The sequence below is a fragment of the Anopheles gambiae genome, chromosome 2 (genome assembly GCF_943734735.2).
Source record: "Anopheles gambiae chromosome 2, idAnoGambNW_F1_1, whole genome shotgun sequence".
In the NCBI taxonomy this organism is placed as follows: Eukaryota; Metazoa; Arthropoda; class Insecta; order Diptera; family Culicidae; genus Anopheles; species Anopheles gambiae.
This window is the reverse complement of record NC_064601.1, coordinates 54,375,487-54,395,857: the sequence shown is the minus strand read 5'-3', so window position 1 is coordinate 54,395,857 and position 20,371 is coordinate 54,375,487. Positions and strand designations below refer to the sequence as shown.

The window sequence follows — 20,371 nt, the reverse complement described above, 5'->3', positions numbered from 1 at the left end:
TTTTTCAAATGCGCATCGCATTGTTGGCAACTTACCTGAATACGGAACAAAGCTTCGGCTGCATCACGATGGAATCTGTGAATTTCGCCAGCAGCGTGAAGTTTCTTTTCACGAGCGTCCAGCTGCTCAAGGAGATGTTGCCAAGCATTGCTGTGAAGATGTCGGGAGAATCATTAGTTTAATGAAGCCACACACAGTTGTGCCACAATTAGACACCACATCATTTCTATCTATGAAAGCATTGTATCGAAAATCTAGAATTGTCGTTAATTATGGATACAGATATTTCCGTTTAGACACAAAAATACATATAGTTTAAAGCTTTAAGTAAAAATGCATACATATTAGCTGTCTTAGAGAGTACGTACAAATGGAAATGCAAGCAGAACTACCATTTTCGAGATTGAAGATGAATGAACATGGATTTGCTAGAGAAATTCATCAGACACACACGTTAGCACAACGATTTATTAGCACACAATAACAGAGAACGATAGGAAATTCACTCATTTACCGTAAGTTGTCATACATATCGACGACATCCAACTGTGCTTCGGAAAAAGATCTTTACGAGATGGCACATTTTTGTTATTGTTTTTTTTTTCATTTCAAATAGAAGAAACGAAGGGATATACAGTGAGAGAAGGGCAGCAGAAGAGAGGGCATGCACGAAAAGAAACACGTATACCGGAAGAGGGAATAAATACAAGGAGAGAATATTTTTGTGAGTTAGTTTTTGTACTGTACAGGCCAAATTAAAGGGTTTTTTAAAGACACTAACCATGCTAATGCATCTAACTTACCTTAAGAGTTCTTGCCGTTTTTCAATTTCCGAAACATACGGACTATCTCCACCGATCAGCTTTTTTGCAAAGTTTTCACATTGATTGAATCGTTCCGCTCCAACTTCGATGCGATGTTTCAGGTCGTCGAACTTGTTTTGAAGAATCTACGATACAACAATAGTTAAACATCGGTGGCTGCAATGCCAACCACAACTACTAAACTTACCAACAAGTGTTCATAATCATGACCGTAGTCCTCCGAATTGACTGCCTGTTCCTGCTCCTTAATCCACTGTTCCAGCTCGGCAGACTCAACGAAGTACTCGTGTCGATACAGACTTTCCATCAAGCGCAGCTGCCGCTGGCCGGCAAGCCGCTGCAACGATTTAAGCATCTTCTCGATCAACTGTTGTTTGGCTGCAATGACTTTGCTGTCGGGATGTTTCGCCGCGATCATGGCCGATGCTGTGTGACCCATCTCGGACACGATACCGGAGTAGGTGTCCAACTCTAGCTCAATAACCTTGTGCTTGGTTAGCAACTTGGTAGCTGAGTCTCGATCACGGCCGTAATCCGACGACCGTAGCACATTGTTGCGTTCTCCCAGCCATGTTTCAATTTCACCCGCGTCGGACAAATACTGTTGCGCCTTAAGCGAGAGTTCCAGCTTACGCGACCGTTCCGCAGACTGTTCTTGAAGATCGGCCCAGGCTTTCTCAAGCGAGTTGCACAGTTCTTTCACTTTAGCCCTCTCCGGATGATTCTGGTTGATCAGGTTTTCAGCTGATGTCAATGTTTTGTTAATCATCGGCTGATGTCCCTCGATTTCCGCTTCCAGCTTTTTGTGCTTCTTTGAAAGGCTCTGCGCTTGGTGAAGATTTTGGCCGATTACCTCTGATTTCGCGGCCGGTAGATGCTCATTGATCCACTGAAGCTCCGTGTCCAGCTCGAACACAAATTTGTGGAAACGTAGACTTTCGTCCAGCGCATCGCGACGTTGACGCGCCGGTGTCTTTAGTCCAGCGAACTGAGCTTGTAGCTTTTTTGTCTCATTCTGAATGTTGTTGGCATCGAAGTGGCCCTCGTGCGCCATCTCCTCTCCAGTTGTGACCAGCTCCGCTACCTTCTGCTCCCAAAGCGCAATGTCATTTTCCAACACTTGATGCTTGTTCATCAGCTCTTTGCAGCTACGCAAATCGTTGCCCACCTGCTTGCTCTGAAGTGCATGATCCAGCTCCTCGAACTTACTCTTCGAGTCTTCAATATAGCGATTATGTTCCCGCTGCAGTGCAGCCTGTTCTAGTCGCCTTCCCTTGTCCAAGGATGTCGCCACCAGGTCCTTCCAGTTCTGGTTGATGGCCGCAAGCGTTTCGCTCACCTCACCCGCTCGGTTGTTTGTCTTGATCAACGACTCACCCTCCTTGTTGACCATACGCAACTGACCCTCGTTGGCTCGCAGCTCTCGCTCGAAGGCCTTGTGCTTCTGCAATTTACGCGGCAGGTTGGAAAGGTCCTTGTAGCTTTCATCGCTTGCAATTTTCGTCTTGTCCGCCAGCCACCTATTCAAATCGTCCACATCTGACGAAAACTTCTGGAAATCTTTCGATGCTTGCAGTGCATTTCGCCTCTTCTGGGCGAGCTCCTTTACGCGTTCCCGGCGAGCCAGTACCTGACCTCGTCGGTCATCGATGTACGTCGCGTTGTAGTGATTGTTGCGAATCAACCGATCGGCACCTTCGGAGAAGTTCTTCAAAATCTTGTCCTGTGCTCCGAGAGAATTCTCAAAATCAATGTGTCGCTTCATTATAGCTTCCACATCGTCTAACGAGTTACCCAAATCATCGTATTCTAGATAAGCCTCGTGACTCTTGGTAGTCGCATCGATTTTGTCTGCCTCACGGTTAAAGATTTGCAGCTCGATGCATTGTTGTAGCTTCTTCTCCTTCGCCAACCACGCACCATGCAATCGCTGACGCTCTGCCTCCAGTTTGGCTATTTTGTTTGCCATTTCATGATCTTCTGTCAAGGCAGGATTTCGCTCAATTATCTGCTGACCAAGTTTGGCAAGCTGTACAAACTCATCATCATGAGCGTTAATATCCTCGCCCAAATCTTTGTGCTTTTTTAGCAACTTTTCTGCCGTCTCGACATCCCGTGCAGTTTCTTCGGCGGCCAATTGGTTGTTACATTCCGCAATCCAGTTCAGCAGCGCCTTCGTGCTGTTGTTGAAAATTTGCTGTCCGACGGCATTCTCCAGCCGTGACCGTCGTTCTTTCGCCTTTTCTTGCACCTTTTGCCACAGGTTCTGAATATCGCGCTGCTTTTCGCTGACGTTGTCGCGCTCCGAAGGGTACGAATTTTTCACGGTATTGCCGAGCAGGTTCACTCGACTTACCTTCTCCTTCACTGGAGCCAACTCGCGTTCAAGATTTTCATGACGACGCTGCAGCGCTTGCACGGTCTTCAGATCTGGACCAACCTCTGCCGTATCGAGCTGCGTCATCTTTTCGTTCATCCAATCGATCGCTTCTTCGCACGTGCGATAGAACAATTCCACGCTGGATGCTCCCTCGAGACTTTTCTCCTTCTGTCCCTTTAGGTAGTTAAGATGTTCCCACATCTGGTGGATCTGTCGCTGACGAGCTTTCACCTTGTCCAGCTGCGAGTGTCCCTGGCGCACGAAATCTTCCACGTCCGAATCGATCGCTTCGACGCGCTTGGAAGACGCGGAAAGATCATTTACAAACGTTTCAAACTGGCGTCTCGCGGTCTCAACACTACCCTTCGGATCGTCGGTGCGAAGCATTTTTTCCTTATCCTTTATCCATTTTTCGAAATCATCACATTCGCGATAGAAACGGAACAGACAGATCGAGTCCTCGAGCAAAGCGCGACGTCTTTCAGCTAGATCCTGCAGCTGATCGTACGTACCGTTGATATGTTTTTGGCGCTTATCAACGCTATCGTTACTATCGACAGCCGACGATTCGTCACCTTTTGCGCGACGTTTTACGAGCGGCTTCATCTGACTAACCTTTGCCGGTCGCACACGCTTCACCTGTATCACCTCCTTTACCAGGATAGTTTTCTTCACCTTCTGCATCACCTTTACCTTTTCTGCTTTGCGTACCAGACAGGGAACGGGCCGTGGTTCGATTTCTTTCACATAATTTGCCGGCACAAATCCTTCCGTGCCGTCAAGCTTGCGAACGTTCCACCAATCAACGTTGTTTTTGTTTTGCAGAATCATTACGTCCCCTTTGGCCACTTTCATGTTTTGACCTTCGAAGCGATACAAAGCTTGAACGTGCGGAAGCAACTTGTTCTCTGTCACTGTGCGATGCTCTAGCCGCTCTACTGGCTCATCTTCCCACACCTCCTTCGGGACCAAACGCGTCTCGTTGACCCACTCTTCTTGTTCCATTTCTTGCACAGGTTCCGGTTCGGCCGACAAGTCGAGCGTACAAATTCCTGCCTTGATCAGCTTTTCCGCCTGCTGATTCAAATTCAAAATGTCGCCCGAGTAAGCGTTCAGCTCTCCTTGCAGGTCCCGATGACGCTGCAGCAGTGCTTGGGCCGAAGGTTCATCTACGCCAAAGTCATCCGAAGCAACCAATGCCATTTTTTCATTCAACCACGAATCTGCTTCATTCGCGTCGGCATAGTATTGGTAAGCTTCAGCAGCGTCCTCGAGCTGTCGCTTCCGCAAGTCCACCAGATCTTCCAGTGCTTTCCAGTGCTCCTGGAGCGAATCAATCTTTCCTTGCACATCCGACATACGTGAATGTTTATCCACTATCAGTTTCTTTCCTGCTTCGGTGATCTGATTGGATTTTGGTTTTCGTACTTTCATCTCATCTTCCAGCGCTTTATGCTTCTGCTGAAGTGACATGACAGCTCGCAGATCCTTTGCCGTGATGCCTGCCTTACATATGCGCTGCTTATCCACCAACCAACCTTCCTCGTTCTCGTGATCCTCCACGAACTGGTAAAAATCGCGGGCTTCATCCAAACGTGCACGCCGAGCTGCGCTCATTGCCAAAAGTTCTTCATACAACTTGGCCAATTCGGCTAGCTTTGCGTCCAGCTGACTCGTATCCTTGTAATCTCCCCTTTTGAACGCTTCACCCTGCCGCACATAGCGACGCTGCGTCTCTCCAAGCGTTGTGACCTGTAGCTCAAGCAAGGAGTGAGCCTGCAGAAGTTCTTCCACCCCCAACAGGTGCGGCCCTACATCCTCTGAGGCAAACTGTGCTTGAAGTGCCTTTACGGTTGTCATCGTTGCGTCGATCTCCCGCAACAAATTCATCAAAGAACTCATCTGCGACAGCTTCAGCTTATGATTTTCCAGCAGCTCTAGCAACTCTTTCCACTTCGTGATGACTTCCAGCTCGCGCTTCTTCACACGATCCTTACCGTGATAGTTCTCTTGGTGCAGTTCGTTGCACATATCGGTCAGATCATTGAACCGATCGGCACGAGCCAGGATATCGGCCGAGATGGCTTCGTGCTTTTTCACGGTGGCATCCACTTGCCGCAAGGCAGGGCCGTAACGAGGATCCGTCAGCACCTGTATCATCTCGTTCAGATATCCTTCACGCAGGACGGACTTTTTCTCAAACTTGAAGTTTAGCTGCTCCAGCTTCTCTTGTCGCAAAAGTTCGTCACGCAGTGCGACTTCCCTGTTATGTTCCGCATTTTCCAGACGCTGCCATGCTTTCTCGATATCGTTTATCATCTTACCATCCTGCGGGGTATAGTGCGGTTGATTTAGCGATTTCAGAAGCGTATTCACATGAAAGTAAAGAGCCTCGATCTCACTGCGCTCCTTGTACTTGGGTGGCTTTTCTACCGTACGGTACTCCTTGAACGCAAGTAGCTCACCCTGAATGCCCTCGACAGAGTTGGGGAAGTTGCGCTTCTCCAACTCCACCGTCTTGGCCCGTATCCAGCTCAGCAGGTTCGTTATCAAGTGCTCGAACTGCATTTTCTTTTTGTCCGCATCCATCAGCTTGTTGACAATGTTTGCAATACGCTTTCCGCCCTTTTGTTCGCTCTTCATCCGGGCGAACGTATGATAGTATGAGGCAACGTACGTGAGGATCGATTTTTCGTCCGGTCTGGCTGTGTCGATATCTTCGGCGTCCAGCAGCTGCGGAATGCCCAGCTCCCGCTCCGCAACATCAAACGCATGGTTGAGATTTTCAATGTTCCGTCCGGGCATGAGGCTGTTGTAATCGAACAAATCGGGCCGATGTGAGTGAATAAGTGCGTTGAAGCCGAGACCCGAACGCCACGAGTTGGTAAAATCGGTAATGTGCACATGTTGGTATCCATGGGTTTTTCGCTGGCACCACAGCAATAATGCATCTTTGGCGGATTTCTTTTCCGATGACTCGTTTTCTTCGTCCTGCAAAACGACATTAGAAAAAATAAAAATCATTAACTGCCGTTGACAAGAGGCGTAAAGGATCAGGTACAATGCCTGCGACAGACCGATCGTCTTATCGATCAGATTTATTTTTGCAATGACACATATAAGGGATGAATACGACACACATTTTGTAATTAGTCGACACTCATCTCAAAACTAGCACCGTTTAAATATTCCCTGCCTCATATAAACAATAACCGTACACACAACCTGGCAACAATCTATAATCTTGTCTAAGCACACGAAATGATCGTTTTAGTGCGATTACATTCGTGAACCTGGACGGTGATGATAGCTACTAATAAATTACTGATTTTATTAACATAATGCAACTTTATCACTCAATGTTCGGAGAGAAGCCCCAGTTTTCTGTTTTACATAACACACACTTACCACGTCGATTTCGATCTCCTGAATCTGGAAACGAAGAATGATCGTCCAAATCAGGCCGAGAATAAGGCGGGGATTATGGTCTACGATGTCTTCCGCACCGATCGATTCCAGGCGAACCTACAAGCGAGAGGAATGTGAGAAGAAAGAACCGATGATTAACGTAACTCTGCAAGACAATCGACGGGGTTAATGACGCCATTTCTCATAACGGCCGATACTCGTTCGGTCTCCCGAATTGATCGTTCAGTCAAATAAAGCTGTGGAGGATACACAAAACTTACCAATAAAAAACTAATCAGCTCTACTCTCTATTCCTACAGCTTTCGACTACGCGTTTCGATTAAATTCTTTTAACTAATCTAAACTAAAGCGAGGAAAAAATTTGCTCAATGTCCGATACACACACCCCAACCGAAAAGAAACTCAAGCAGCAGGGTTTGCGTTGTGTTTTTTTTTTTTTCTTCAAATTTGTGGTTGTTAACTGTTCACTGAAGGTGATGTTGCGCGGTTAGCCTAATTGAATTAGCTTCATTCTTCTGGCGGTAGGAAAAACCCGTTCGACTGCTGTTCGTCGACTCGGATCCGTCCTATACCGCAGGTTTTGGTCTGCTGCTGGCTTCAACGAAGCTAATTTATCGCATACATCACCTGTTCGCATGCTTCTTCGCTCTTTGCTGAGCGCTCTTTAATTGAAAACGCTGCAAGCTAGCCATCGACGAGAAAAGTAGCATCGCAAGCAAAGAAGCACTACTTCAACTCAACGAACCGAAAACCCCAAATGTTGCTGACTCTCACTCTGTACGGGCAAAAGAGGTATCGGTGAGAACTGAATGCTAATCATTCTTCATCTCACTGGAAGTATCTTGAGATCCATTCCTAACAACTAGCGTGTGAAACAAATAGATTGTTGTATAACCACCAACGGGAATACATTTGCTTTGGAAACAAGTTGTATCAATTGTTTATTGATTTTAAAGTTAAAGTTAAAGTTTTTTTATTCTTAATTCTTGCTTGTTTGTTACTATTTTGAAAAAAAAACTCGTTTTTTTCAGTGGTATACTACGATTGTAATAACGGGTATAATTTTATATGGTACAGACATTTTGCACTACACAAAAGCAAGACATTGTTATATTGTACTGAATATCTGTATATTTTTACAAAATATCATGACCCACATTTAACAAAAAGAAATCATGATTTCATCGTTTTTACACCTCAACTCTCGGACAATCCAACCACCGTTGGATTAAAACAAAAGCCCGTTTGCTATTCCACATTACTGTATAATTTTTTTGTCTATTTTTGACTGCATAGCGCACATTCATAAACGTGCTTCAGTTCAGTTAACGCACATGGGGCCGAGATTGTCTGCGCACAAAAGTATCCATGGCCTGTGCCGAATCACTAATTCAATTTGGAATGGATAAAATGCAAATCGCACCCAGCGAGAAAGCGTTTGACAACAATATCCCCATTGCAAAACACAGACACTACTACCACCACTAAAACACAATGACTGTGCCGCCGCCCGTACAAAATCCACCACTAACACACGTCTAACCGAACCAAAGTCCATACGGAGGAAGGTAAGTAATGGCTTTCGTCAAGTGCGGAAGCGATGCATTAAGGCGATTTTGGCGGAATTGGCGGAAACTTGAGTAGTAAAATGGCAAGTCGCTTAAAAATGGTTGCGTTTAAGAAGGGGTTTGTTGGCGGGTACTTTTCTTTTCTTGTTTGCTTTTGACTACTTAGTATCGCTATAAACAACAGAGTTCACGTGCAACACTTTCCTATCACTCGGAAAGGGAAAACTACGTGATCATAATTGCATTAGTCGTTTGGGTCACACATCACAAACCAAACGTTGATCCATCAACAAAGATTAAGACATTGTGCAAGAGCAAGACAGTCGAAGTTTTGCCTCACATTTTCCTATCACATGACTATCGCACAATTCACACTGTACTTGTGCTAATAATTATGTACGGATAGTTTTATCCTTTTTATGGCTTTATTTTTTACGCAAAATCATAACTTTACCTCTGTTTGAATGAAGAGTAAGGTAGAGTTCCGCATTCCGCTGCCGAAAGAGGAAAGTAACCGATCGCTTAGCTTAAGCAGCACCGTTCACGCATTGCATAGCGAACATTTGAATGAAATGGTGTTGATCTATCACTTTGGTTAATCAGTGGCTCACTGTAAGTCGCACTCATACTTGGTTCCGACCGAAAGGGGTCTTCCAATATCGCAAGGTGTATCAAGTGCATCGCATCGTAGAAATAAGTACATAAACACAACACTGTTGTGCTCTAGTCAATTGTGATAGGCTTGATCGGTTTCTTTCTGCTATCTGTGTTGCCGGATAGCCTCAAAATAGCAGCCTGGTAGAGAAATGAAAGTTGGTATTTGAGGGCTGTTCGCACATAGAATAAGACAGTTATTTTCAATTGAATCAGCTACTTTTCGCTACAACACGGTCTTGAAAGTGAAATCAACTTGACCACTCACCAAAGTCACGTCACGCATCAACGATACTCACGGATAATACACCGGACGTAAAGTAAAACGGAAAATTAATAGTGTTGAGGTCAGTGCTTTGCTGTTTAGTACAAACTGCAAACTAGCTAGTACTCTAAAAATAGTCTTTTAATTCATTTCGCAACTAATTAAAAATCACATTTCATTGGTTCCGTTATTTCCTGCGCTACTCCTGTAGAGAGACATCAAACAACTGCAAATATTATCCATGCAATATCACACACTATGTCATACTATCTAATACATTATTCAACAGCTGTGAATAAGCCAGCCGTTGTGCATGGGCGTAAAACGGAACCTCACTATAGCTTCGGAACGTGATCTATCGCCAATAAACGAGGGTAAGCGATTGTGTTAAAACCACTTTAGCATTCATAACTTGATCTCGATTGTGATAGAGTGAAATTCATCGACCAGGACCAATCCACCTACTACACGCTTCCGCGTTTGTTTCGCGTTTCGTCGTTCCCTTACTGTCACAGAAGGGATTTTCCAATAATAATAAAAAACGTGACCCTCGTTTTGCAAAGCACGAAAGCGGTTTACATTGTCTCTCAGTCATTGTAAGGCACAGAATAGTACAAAAATCGTGCAACCGATCTACTGTGCGGTTACTTGATTTCATAGCTGTTTAGTTGTTAAGTCTTAAACTGATTGAGGCTAGTCTAGTAATGATTTTTTAAATGAGGTGAAAAAAAGATGATTTAGAAAAAAGTAACAATTTTAGAACGAAAATAATTGAACAATTTTCATCTCAATCATCATATCATTTAGATATATTTTTAACCTTTTTGACACAATACATGTACTACATATTACAGTCACCTATCAATCGTATACAACAGCGGTCGATAAAGTCCGGCCCGCCGCAACATTCAATCCGATCCGCGAAAGGATTTTACTGATTTTGAAAGATGGGAAAAAACGATTCGTACACAAATTACTGAAGATATTTTAGTATACCATATTATACCATCGTACTTTTTCAACTTTAATTAAAGTACTATGGAATGACGGACCGTTCAGTATGTTCGAACTCGAGGTCAATATCCCCGTGACTTTTGCATGACAAAATATGCCATTTTCGGCTGGCTGTAGAAAAAAACTAGGAAAGATAATTTCTTTACATTTACATATGTTGAAAGGGAATTATTTAAGCTTACTTGCACAAATAAGTTCAAGACTTTGCGAATTGCCTTTAGTTAGTTATAAGGAATTTTCACAATGGTGGACGAAGACATGCATGATTTAAGTTCTACGCATACGAAATGTTATGATTAATTTTTTTGTATATTAAAAAAAATAATTAGTTTTTAAACTAAATAATTAGTAGGTATTATCGATTTTGAACCATGCTTGGATGAAACAATTATAAGAAAACAGCAATAATACCAATCGCATTGCTTGATATCATTAATCAATTATTTTGTTTCCAAATTTTTATAATGTTATAATTTAAGCACAATAATATAAAAAACCGCATTCTTCTTTACCGGCCCGCTGCTTTAGATCATTTACTAAATTTGGCCCTTTGCCTCAAAAGTTTGCCGACCGCTGGTATACAAACATCCAACAAACGAGCATTTGTTTACATTTTATCAGGCTGAATAAAATTGATTGGTTTTATATGGGATGTTGTCAAAATAGTCGTTAAATGGTAATTTCCGTATACAAAATAAACTTTCCGTCATAGTAAATCATCCCCAATATTACATACAATGCATCAAATGCTCATGTCTAATGGGCGCCTAATCCTTAAAGCTACACATCGTAAAACAATCCAAGTGAAACACGATTATCTCTGTTTTGTTTACATTCACTACAAAATATAGCATACAACAGTGTACGATAGTCCTATGACAAGACATTTTTCCATGACGTGTTTTTGGTTGAGGCGGGTCTTGGTTTTTTTTTGTCATGACGAATTCATCGATACAATCACAATCGATTCAACGATTGGCGTATTATTTCGCCAATGCATTGTACTTCCAGAACAGAGTGATTCGTGCGCGGTTTATCTATCCTATAAAGCCATTGCCTAGGTCAAGGCTGAGTAATTCTGGTAGCCAGTGATCAACCACACCACTGTGGTCGTGTTGATGTTTACACCTCAAATTGGCTACTGACCGACGACGCGCACGCGTTTCTTACATCACCGTAGGGTGTTGTAAGGCAATTGTTAAACTGAATATTCGGTAGCTCGCAATAGGTGTGAAATTAATCATTTTAAATCCTTGTTTGGAAACCCACCGGCATAGTTTAACCACGGTTAACTATTGGCTTGTAAACCATATTGCTATTGTATATGACCTAAATGTTCACTGACCCGTTGCAGTGGCTATAAACATGTTGTTTGAAATTGCTAAGGATGGTGATTTTTTGAAACTCATTTTAACGTACAACAGTGCTCACCAGACAGTTTCAACAGATAACCATAAATTATACAATTATTATTTGCGATGTTTTGTAACACCTGATAATGGAAAAGCTCTTTGCCACTTACCTTCGTGTGCAGAAAGGCCAAGCTTTTGTTAACATTCTCTATTTTATGTACACGCATGCGGCCACTGTTTGGCTTGCCCAGCTTCTCACCGGAGATGATTTCCAGCAGCTTCAGAAGCTTTATACCGTCTGCCAGATCGATGAACAGGTCGTCGACCTCCATCTTGGCCTGTGAAACAAAGGTGTGTAAAAGGAAACAAAAAGGGTATTAATTAAGCTCCAATCAAGCAGAACACTAAACGAAACAAACTACTAAATAAAACCACTGTTTGCTCACGCATTCCTAACGCTGATGCTTGCGAATCTTGAAATCTTTGATTAACTTTGCATCACTAACTTGTGGCATTAGTTCATGAATGAAAGAATGTAATAAATCGGACCTGGTTTAAGGCAGCAACAAACACAAAATGAACGGACTATAACAGCGTATAAAATGGTTTTGAATATTTCGAATTAGGCTAAACAACGCTAAAACCAACGCGCCTGAACAACATACGACTTTCACCATTAACAAAATTTGCTCGTGATTTATGATCTCCAAAGACATAAACCAATACGAGAAACGCCGATTCAAAAACAACAGTCGGTAATACACAAAAGGCGTTCGAAAAAGATCTGTTCAGCCTCCCGCTGGCGATAATTTGTTTCGTCACCGTCGAAAACTGCGGACCAATAAATTGCACCCAAGAAGCATGGAAGGCGTGATTCTGATTTTCGTTCCTCATTAGCAACACTCCACGGGATGCGAATGCGAGTGTGGCGGGCTCTCGCAACCGGAACTGAACCAGGGAGTGTAATAGGTTTCGCGCAGGGAAACGAGGAACGACGCACCGTCCGTTATTCATTAGCATGGGCCGATTTGGAGTTGAATGTAGAACACGCATTCGCACCATTTTGCGGCCGTTGTTAGCCTATTTCATTTCCCTTTTGCTTCACGGTGGACTGCGCGCTCCGCGAGAGGAGGCTTAGCAGCATGACTCATTGTTGCTAGAGGAAGCCGGCTTTGGAGAGGCACATGTTTTTATTTTTGAAGTGGTCAGCTCCTACAACCTCAACCATTGCACCACCACCCCTCTCATGGCTGCTCTGCGCACGCCTACGCAACTTTTTTGTCTCTCTGAGAAGGATTTATTTTACGGCCCCGATGCCGTAAGTGCAGCTTTACCAGCAGCAGTAAACACCAACAACACCCAAGCGCTCATAACACTAGAATGTCACACTGTGGGGCACATTCAAAGTCAAGTGTTACAGGCGTCGGAGGACATAACAATGGTAATAAAAAAGTACAATTACACTTTTTACCCAAACGGTTGAGCATTCGCACAGGGTGGCCCACTAACCCACACGGGAGCAGTGGGAGTAGCAGCATGTTGTCGCCTTCCGAGATCTGACCCATTTGTTGCTTTTAGCTCGTGGCTTTCGTGCCGGCATTGAGTTTACCCCGTCCGGTTGCTGCTTCCAGCTGTCCCCTTTCTGATACATTTAATAAACAAACAATGACGCATTCGTGAGAAAACGCGCCCATGCCTGGGAAGGGCTGCAGCAGAAGTTGCAATTAGCGATTCAAGCATAGCGAAATCGCGTGAAGCTCGGTAAGAAAATAGGTGAAATGAAACTGCATTTGCTTTACCTCTAACCTAGTTGTGTATTCATGAGAGAATGCATACTCCAGCATACTTCTACTGCTATCTATTCTGATCGAAATCGGTTTCGGTTTCTATAATGGATACACGGGGCGGTCCCGTGGTACAGTCGTCAACTTGAACGACTCAATACCATGCCCGTCATGAGTTCGAGCCTGAAATTGATCGGTCGTCCCTTCGTTGCAAGGATTGACTTATATCTGGCTGCGTAATAATAATATGCTCCAACATCCGAAGGTTCATTCAATGAAGATTGACAAAATCTATTATTCTAATCTTGTACTGTACACTTACCTTCACCAGAAACGAGTTCATCCATTTTGTAAACGTTTTCTTCTGGATATGCAAACGCTCCTCCTGTAGCGTTTTGATACGCTCATTTTCAAACTTGTGAATGCCCTCCCGTTGAGTCATGTTGGTGCGCTGTTGTACCTGGAACGCATAGCCGCCTGGTTCATAATAGGAACCTAGAATCAAAATAAAGAAAAAGAGAGAAAATAAGTATAAGAAATGCTTAATATCTTGTGATATCAAGAGTAAACAGTATGTAATCATTTTCTTTATAGATAAGGCAAGAGCTTCCTCTCTTGACTACATTTGGCTGCATATTAATAAATATTTTAAGCGTAACCTTCACTTACAAGGTGGTCTATTTGCCGATTTTGCAAACCTCATAGTTTAATCTCGCGTACCAAGCAAACAGCATAGTACCTCTACTTATCGCCAATGTTTGCCTTTACACGATCACGGCGGGCCACCATCAACGACGGCATCAGTAGCATTTGCCGACCATAGAACACTGGCCCAATTGAACTTCAAACGCTTTAAAACGCCGCTAAATCGCTAGCTCCTATGCAGAGTGCGAGATGCAAAGCTAGATTTTCTAGATGGTAAGGCGTAGTACTAAACAGCTGTGACCATCACGCGGATCGTGACATTCATGGCGTAGTAAGCGAAGCAGAGCAACAATTGTTATCATCTAAAGTTATTTCGAGATAAGCAGTAACTTGCTGTTATCGTTGGTCACGATTGGACCGGTGACCAGTGTTTCTGTGCACCCTCGAAGTGTTCACTCAGAAGGGCATCATACATGGCTGAAATAATTCTGTAACAATATGTGTGGTTTTGGCAGTGTGCAGTTTGCATTTCTGTATCAAAGGTTGGTCCGCGCAATTCTGTAGACAAACACTCGGCGCAAAACCGATAAAATGGTAGGATCTGCTTTGCAATAATCAATTCCTGATAAAGAAGCGACATTCCACTTTCGCTCGTCTTTTTCACAGATCCCCTTTATCACACACAGTGGAATTTGGTTTAGTATTCTACCAAAGCGATTTGCCTTGCGGCTGTGCCTACATAAAAATGCCTAATCTTTCTTGCTCATATCTTAAATATCCCGTACAATGCATTCCTGCCCTGGTAGCATTCAAACGCTAAACGCAATTACGCGTTCATGGTACGCTTATATCATACCAAACAGATAACGACTAGAAAAATATACACCCAACCCATTTGACCACGCCAGTACTTGGTCAATGTCACTAGCTCGCCCATCGGAGTGTTTTCCACCTTGAAAGGTAGGGCTACCTATTATCACATTCCACGTATCCAGGGCCACATCATGTATTTCAACAAAATTTGTTCTCCACTATACACTCAGGTTACAGCAACATCTTCCGCTAGAAATTGCGATAACGGTAATTGAGTCATCTTATGAAGATCCTCACAAGAAACGTGATGTCACTTGCGTTGCACGAGTCGAGATCATTCTTTCGTGATTCATGAGTTTTTTACACAGTTATTAAGGATATTTAGTATGCATTGCATGCTTTGAAATTAAGTAACGTTCATGAGATTTTAATTTTACAGTAAATGTAAAATCTATCAGCCACTGGTCCACTCATCACACTTCCTCAAAAAAAAATTTTTCAATTCCATCATTACTCCTTATTTCCATTCCACTTACCGGATCTCCTATAAGCTGTATACTCGTATCTGGACATGGTGTATACAACCCTTTTGTGAGTTTTTTATAACTGAACCCACCAAACGTCTCTTAGCACAATTCTTATGGCGTCACTTTTGGACACAAATATTCTGATACTCAGGTCTTAAATTTGCACCGTCTTGATTGCGCCTGTTCAGGCGAGTTCTCTTGCTTGCTCGAAAAACACACCACGACTGAGTTACATCGTGCGCGAAACACCTCTTTGGCCGGCACCACCTTCGGGTTTGGCGCGCTTATCAGCACTTACACATGCATACGAAGGTGTCCACCCAGCAAAGACTGCAGATAAAACTCTGGACTGGTTGAAATAGAAAACTGGGACAGTCGATCCTATACTTCTGCAGCCAAGCACAAAACGAGGCTTTGGAACGTGAGCTTGCATATCACCGATGGGCACTGCTGCGGTGCCTTCGGAGGGAATACAATGGCGGAAGGAAGCTGGGAAGATTAACACCACCAGCCCAAAATGTCACACCTTCTTACTTTTTTACGAAACCGCTAAATGGCGGAAGTAAATCACAGAGCCGCAAAGTATCAGCATCTAATCTCTAACTTAATACATTCTTATCTATTTTCGTGGAAATTTAAAATGAAAATACATCTAAAAAAAGATATAAAATGATATATAAGATTACTTCTTCCATAAAATGCTGCACCAAAAAACCGATTCAGTTAATAAAAATAGCAACTCACGTTACATGCGCTAGAGTATAAACGCATTACCATTTGTTCCAACTTTAGTCATTTTAAATTATTGTATGTATATATTCATACGTTATTGCTACACCATCAACGTCAAAATTTATGCGGAAGCACATCATTATGATAGTTTGTGTTTGTTTTCACTATTCATTTCGTAATTCCATACAACGCTTGAGAGCCATAACTTCCCGAAGCAAACTAATCACACAGCTGTACATGGATAGATGGAAGATGGATGTTGTGGGATGACCAGAATGATTACCTGGGGTCAGTGTTGTACCGTGGGGTAAATCCAATTTGTCCAGTATTTATTTGTTGGGTTTTTATCCAGTTTTAAATATTATAGTAATTAAATATTATATTTCTAACGATAATATTATTCCACACCTTTGACCATTGACGATGCCGCAAAGCCAGATCTTGGTCTGTAAACGATACGTTCAATGTTTTCCAAAGGACGATCTGGTTATTCATAACATTTTAACTTCTTCAATCCTTAAGAGCAAATACTTTTTCCTCAAATTGAGAACATAAAGTTTAGTTTAGTTTAGTTTAAGATAGGCAATTAGGATCTAATATAAAATTATTTTGAGTTATTTTTTTACATAACACGGTCGTAGGTCGTAAAAATTGGAAACTTTGGAAATATCTTTCAGCAAGTTTGAGTGGATGCACAACAAAAAGGCTAACAGATTATCCACTAATCGAGATGGAAAATTGACGTGTTTGTCGTACAATTATAACGGCTAAGCCGTATTGCTAATTCCTTAATACAAGGATGCCTTTTGCAACACCTTTTAATAAGCATAACAACCTTGTGTACATGTTCACTTTCAATTCAAACCCCCAATTTACCTGGAAAAATACCGTTTTTACTGAATGACCCGCGGATTTTTTTTTCCTGAAATTGAAAGTACCTGATTTGGTACATCCCTGTCTGAGATGATTGCGTATTTTATTTACTTTCTTTATAAATACCAAAATCAGTTACTCGAGAAGCGTTGGTATATCATCAGAACACCATACAAGAAATATTAGAATTGGACAAAGCTTATAATGGGGGCCTTCACGATTCTAGTCAGTTTTTTGTATGGAGTTTGACAGTTGGAGGCTGAAATCATGTAAACAATCCATACAAAACCACACAAAAAACTAGCCTGCGATTTTCAGTCTAGAAAATTTTAGCCTAAAAGCTAGAATTAGATTCGAGTACCTGCTCGAAAACACGGGTTTGTTTACATTTATCCCAAGGTGCATTAAAGAAATCAGGTGATCGAATCTGGAATCAAAGTGTATGTAGTCCAGGTGGTCTCATAGCATTTTTTATAACCAAATTTGAATATCACTTTTTGACAGAACGAGTGAAAACGTTTGCTCCAACGAGCTTTCTGGAGGCTTGACGAATACACAAAACACTCTTAAAATCTTCATTCAGAAGCTGAAACGATAAAAATCAGCCTTCTAAATTCATACACCTTGGGATAAACCCACCTGTATATTATACTCACTTAGATAGCTGCTCGAAAACTGCTATACAATGCAAACAGCTGACAGGCTGAAATTTCAGCCTACGAGCTTCAAACGGAAAGGGCCTGTTAGACTAATAGGTACATTCCAATCAGGCAGGATGACGAGCATATATCTTCCAAATTTGTAAGCATTGATAGTGATTCGCGATAGTGATTGAGTCTGAGGACTGTTCAGACAATTTATTTATTTGTTTATTTTTAGATAGTTTATATTTTAGATAGTTTGATATTTTTAGATAGTTACTACAGCATTCACGTAGTGAAATGTTGAGACGCGCAATTAATAACTCGTAAATATACCAAAAACCGAACATCAATTGCTTACAAACTTATTAAAATATAGAAAATACAAATAATATATAGAAGCTTTATGAAATACATAATGAGGCGTTTTTACTATTCAATACCATAACACGATCAATACAATAAAGAGCTCATCAACCTCATCCGAGACCTATACAATTTGGATTATCGGCACAAAAAAGACTATTGCAATCAATCACTTCAATTACAGCAGTTTCGGCAGTTCAGCTAATGTAAATGTATAAACATATGAATGATATCAATTTCGTACCCGTCATATCAATTAGAAATGATTAATTACCCAAGAATGATTCCAAAAACGCTTCCATCTCAATCAGAATTGCAAAAAAGAACCATGTCAATTAGATTATTTCATGAATTACTGGTCATATCTCATATGTCAAATCTGCTTCGATTCGATTCGATTCCATATCGCTTCGATTTCATCAATATGTATCTAAGTTTCAACAATATTTGAAATGAAATGGAATTAATTAATGCATTTTTGTACAACCGAAAATTAATTTAAAACAAAACTTTTCATAAGGCCCATGAGATGACGAGTAAAGTTGAAATAGAAAAAAAAACATCTAGTTGGGTGTATATAGAGTAGTTTCTTTTTTCAAACAACCATTTTATCATTTTATCATAAATAAGTCGTTGAAGCAGGAGATTAAAGTGACTTGGCGACACAGATGACATAGTTCCCGCACGATACACATCTTCAAAATAAGAGCAATAGCTGTTTGCTGTACAAAGTTGCCAACAATGGCAATGTGATTCCCTAAATGAAATCAAACACGCGAAGTCTATTGTTTTGAATTTTTTTCTGTACGAAATGGTTTCTGCATTTATTTGTGTACAAGTTTTTAATGCCATAATTATAAATTATTTTTCTTTCTTTCTTTTTTCGATAACTATTGCCCCAGCACGGATGAGAAAATGGGCAGAAAAAAAGCAAACCTAATACATTTCCAACAACACAATTCAACGAACAGCCGGATGAAAGGCTACCATATAAACGGTGTTCAGCTACAACAATAAAAAAACTCTAATAATGCAACATAGATGTTCATTGTTATTGTTGCTCAAAAATGATGAATCAAATGTGCCTAGAGAAATCAACACCGAACTTTTTTTTCATATTTGATATTTGAGGTTTGTTTGTCTTTCTCATACGTCCAGCAACACATGCTTGCCAGATGCTCAACCTATTCTCGAGCAAGTGAAACACTGCGAGTTTCGAGCAGAATAAGCATATTTTTCGGTAAGCTCACATTTCATCAATGCCATACTTGTACATCAACCAGCGCGCTTTTGGTTTCTGTTCCGTTCAGTCGGGTTTAGTTACCAAATGACCTTGAATGAATAAGCCGAACTATTAGCATTTTCTCGCTTCTTTTGGACAGCATCATTTTAGTTGCCAACCGAAGGAAACTAAATACAATATACATCGTTGTTCGCATTCTGACTGAGTTTTAAAAATGTTCCTTCAGAATAATTCCATATTTTCATTCCATTTATTGTAAACTCATTTGTTCCAGGCTATGTACCGTATTACGGAAAGAAGGTGCCTTGTACCTTTGAATGTCCTATATACTATGGCAGACCTATAAAAGATGAACTTGTTAACAATACATGCATCTTACTAGTCAAGCTTAACATGCTTCGGCATTCGTGCTCCGTCCGTCGTTGGAGTTAAATGATAAAAGAACAATATTTATATATTTAAAGACAGTAATAATTAATCATAGCAAAATATAATAATTGCACGATTAAACCTTTAATGGAAAAAGCATAGGAAATTTATTTTGTTGTTTGAAAACAATTCGACATACGAATTGGTAAAATCAACTTTATGATATTATTATGATTATAGCATATTATCATTATTATATTATTATAGTAGCAAGATTTAACACAACTACGGAGTTTTAAAAATAAAATATACCCAAAACGGATGTATACAGTATTTAAAACAATGTTTATACGAAGCCCTAAATGGTACATGAAATTCAAGCGCCTCATGGACATTTATTTTTACTCGTAACAATAAAACAGCTACCGTTCTGTCGGAAGCAAACGTAGAAGATTGTATTGTGCTATGATGAATTTACAAGAAAACAAAAACTGAAAGAATAAACATCCTCATATCGTGCCATCAGCCAAACAATGTTTTGTTTTCCAGATTTTCCTTGTAAACGACGGCAATCGTGAAACGAAACATTGTGTGAGACAGGAACGAAAATATCAACAATAAACAATAGACTTCAACTAATGCATAGGCCAGAAAGCAGAATTCTCCAGATTTTAAATGTGTTAAAAAATGCACTTTTGCTGAATAACCAAGGTCCGTCGTCTTGTTCCGTAAAATCATTTTTAATGTGATTCATGGCAAATGTGTTTACAATGTATTACTGATTGTTTAAGTTATTTATTTAAGTTTCGTCCAAATGACATCAACAAAATTGAACACAGAGCGAATGTATGAATGAATTTTGTTATTCATTTTTCGCAGATATGTTGAAAAC

General features: G+C 41.2%; 1 protein-coding gene across 6 annotated transcripts in view; it reads right to left on the bottom strand.

Annotated features, from left to right (window-relative positions):
- Nucleotides 1-20,371, bottom strand: part of LOC1274583 (spectrin beta chain, non-erythrocytic 1) — a 54,932-nt gene that overhangs the window by 9,783 nt on the left and 24,778 nt on the right. For 2 of the 6 annotated variants that reach the window (XM_061650999.1, XM_061650998.1), the window contains exons 4-10: nucleotides 13,593-13,765; nucleotides 11,657-11,824; nucleotides 6,613-6,729; nucleotides 1,012-6,195; nucleotides 804-949; nucleotides 515-565; nucleotides 36-150 (exon numbers count right to left, since the gene is read on the bottom strand). In XM_061650999.1, coding sequence (XP_061506983.1) covers nucleotides 36-150; nucleotides 515-565; nucleotides 804-949; nucleotides 1,012-6,195; nucleotides 6,613-6,729; nucleotides 11,657-11,824; nucleotides 13,593-13,712 — 5,901 coding nt within the window. In that variant the 5' untranslated portion in view covers nucleotides 13,713-13,765. Of the gene's footprint in view, nucleotides 1-35; nucleotides 151-514; nucleotides 566-803; nucleotides 950-1,011; nucleotides 6,196-6,612; nucleotides 6,730-11,656; nucleotides 11,825-13,592; nucleotides 13,766-15,264; nucleotides 15,486-20,371 lie in introns of those variants that run through there. The other 4 variants (XM_061650996.1, XM_061651000.1, XM_061650997.1 and 1 more) reach the window with 4 other exon arrangements.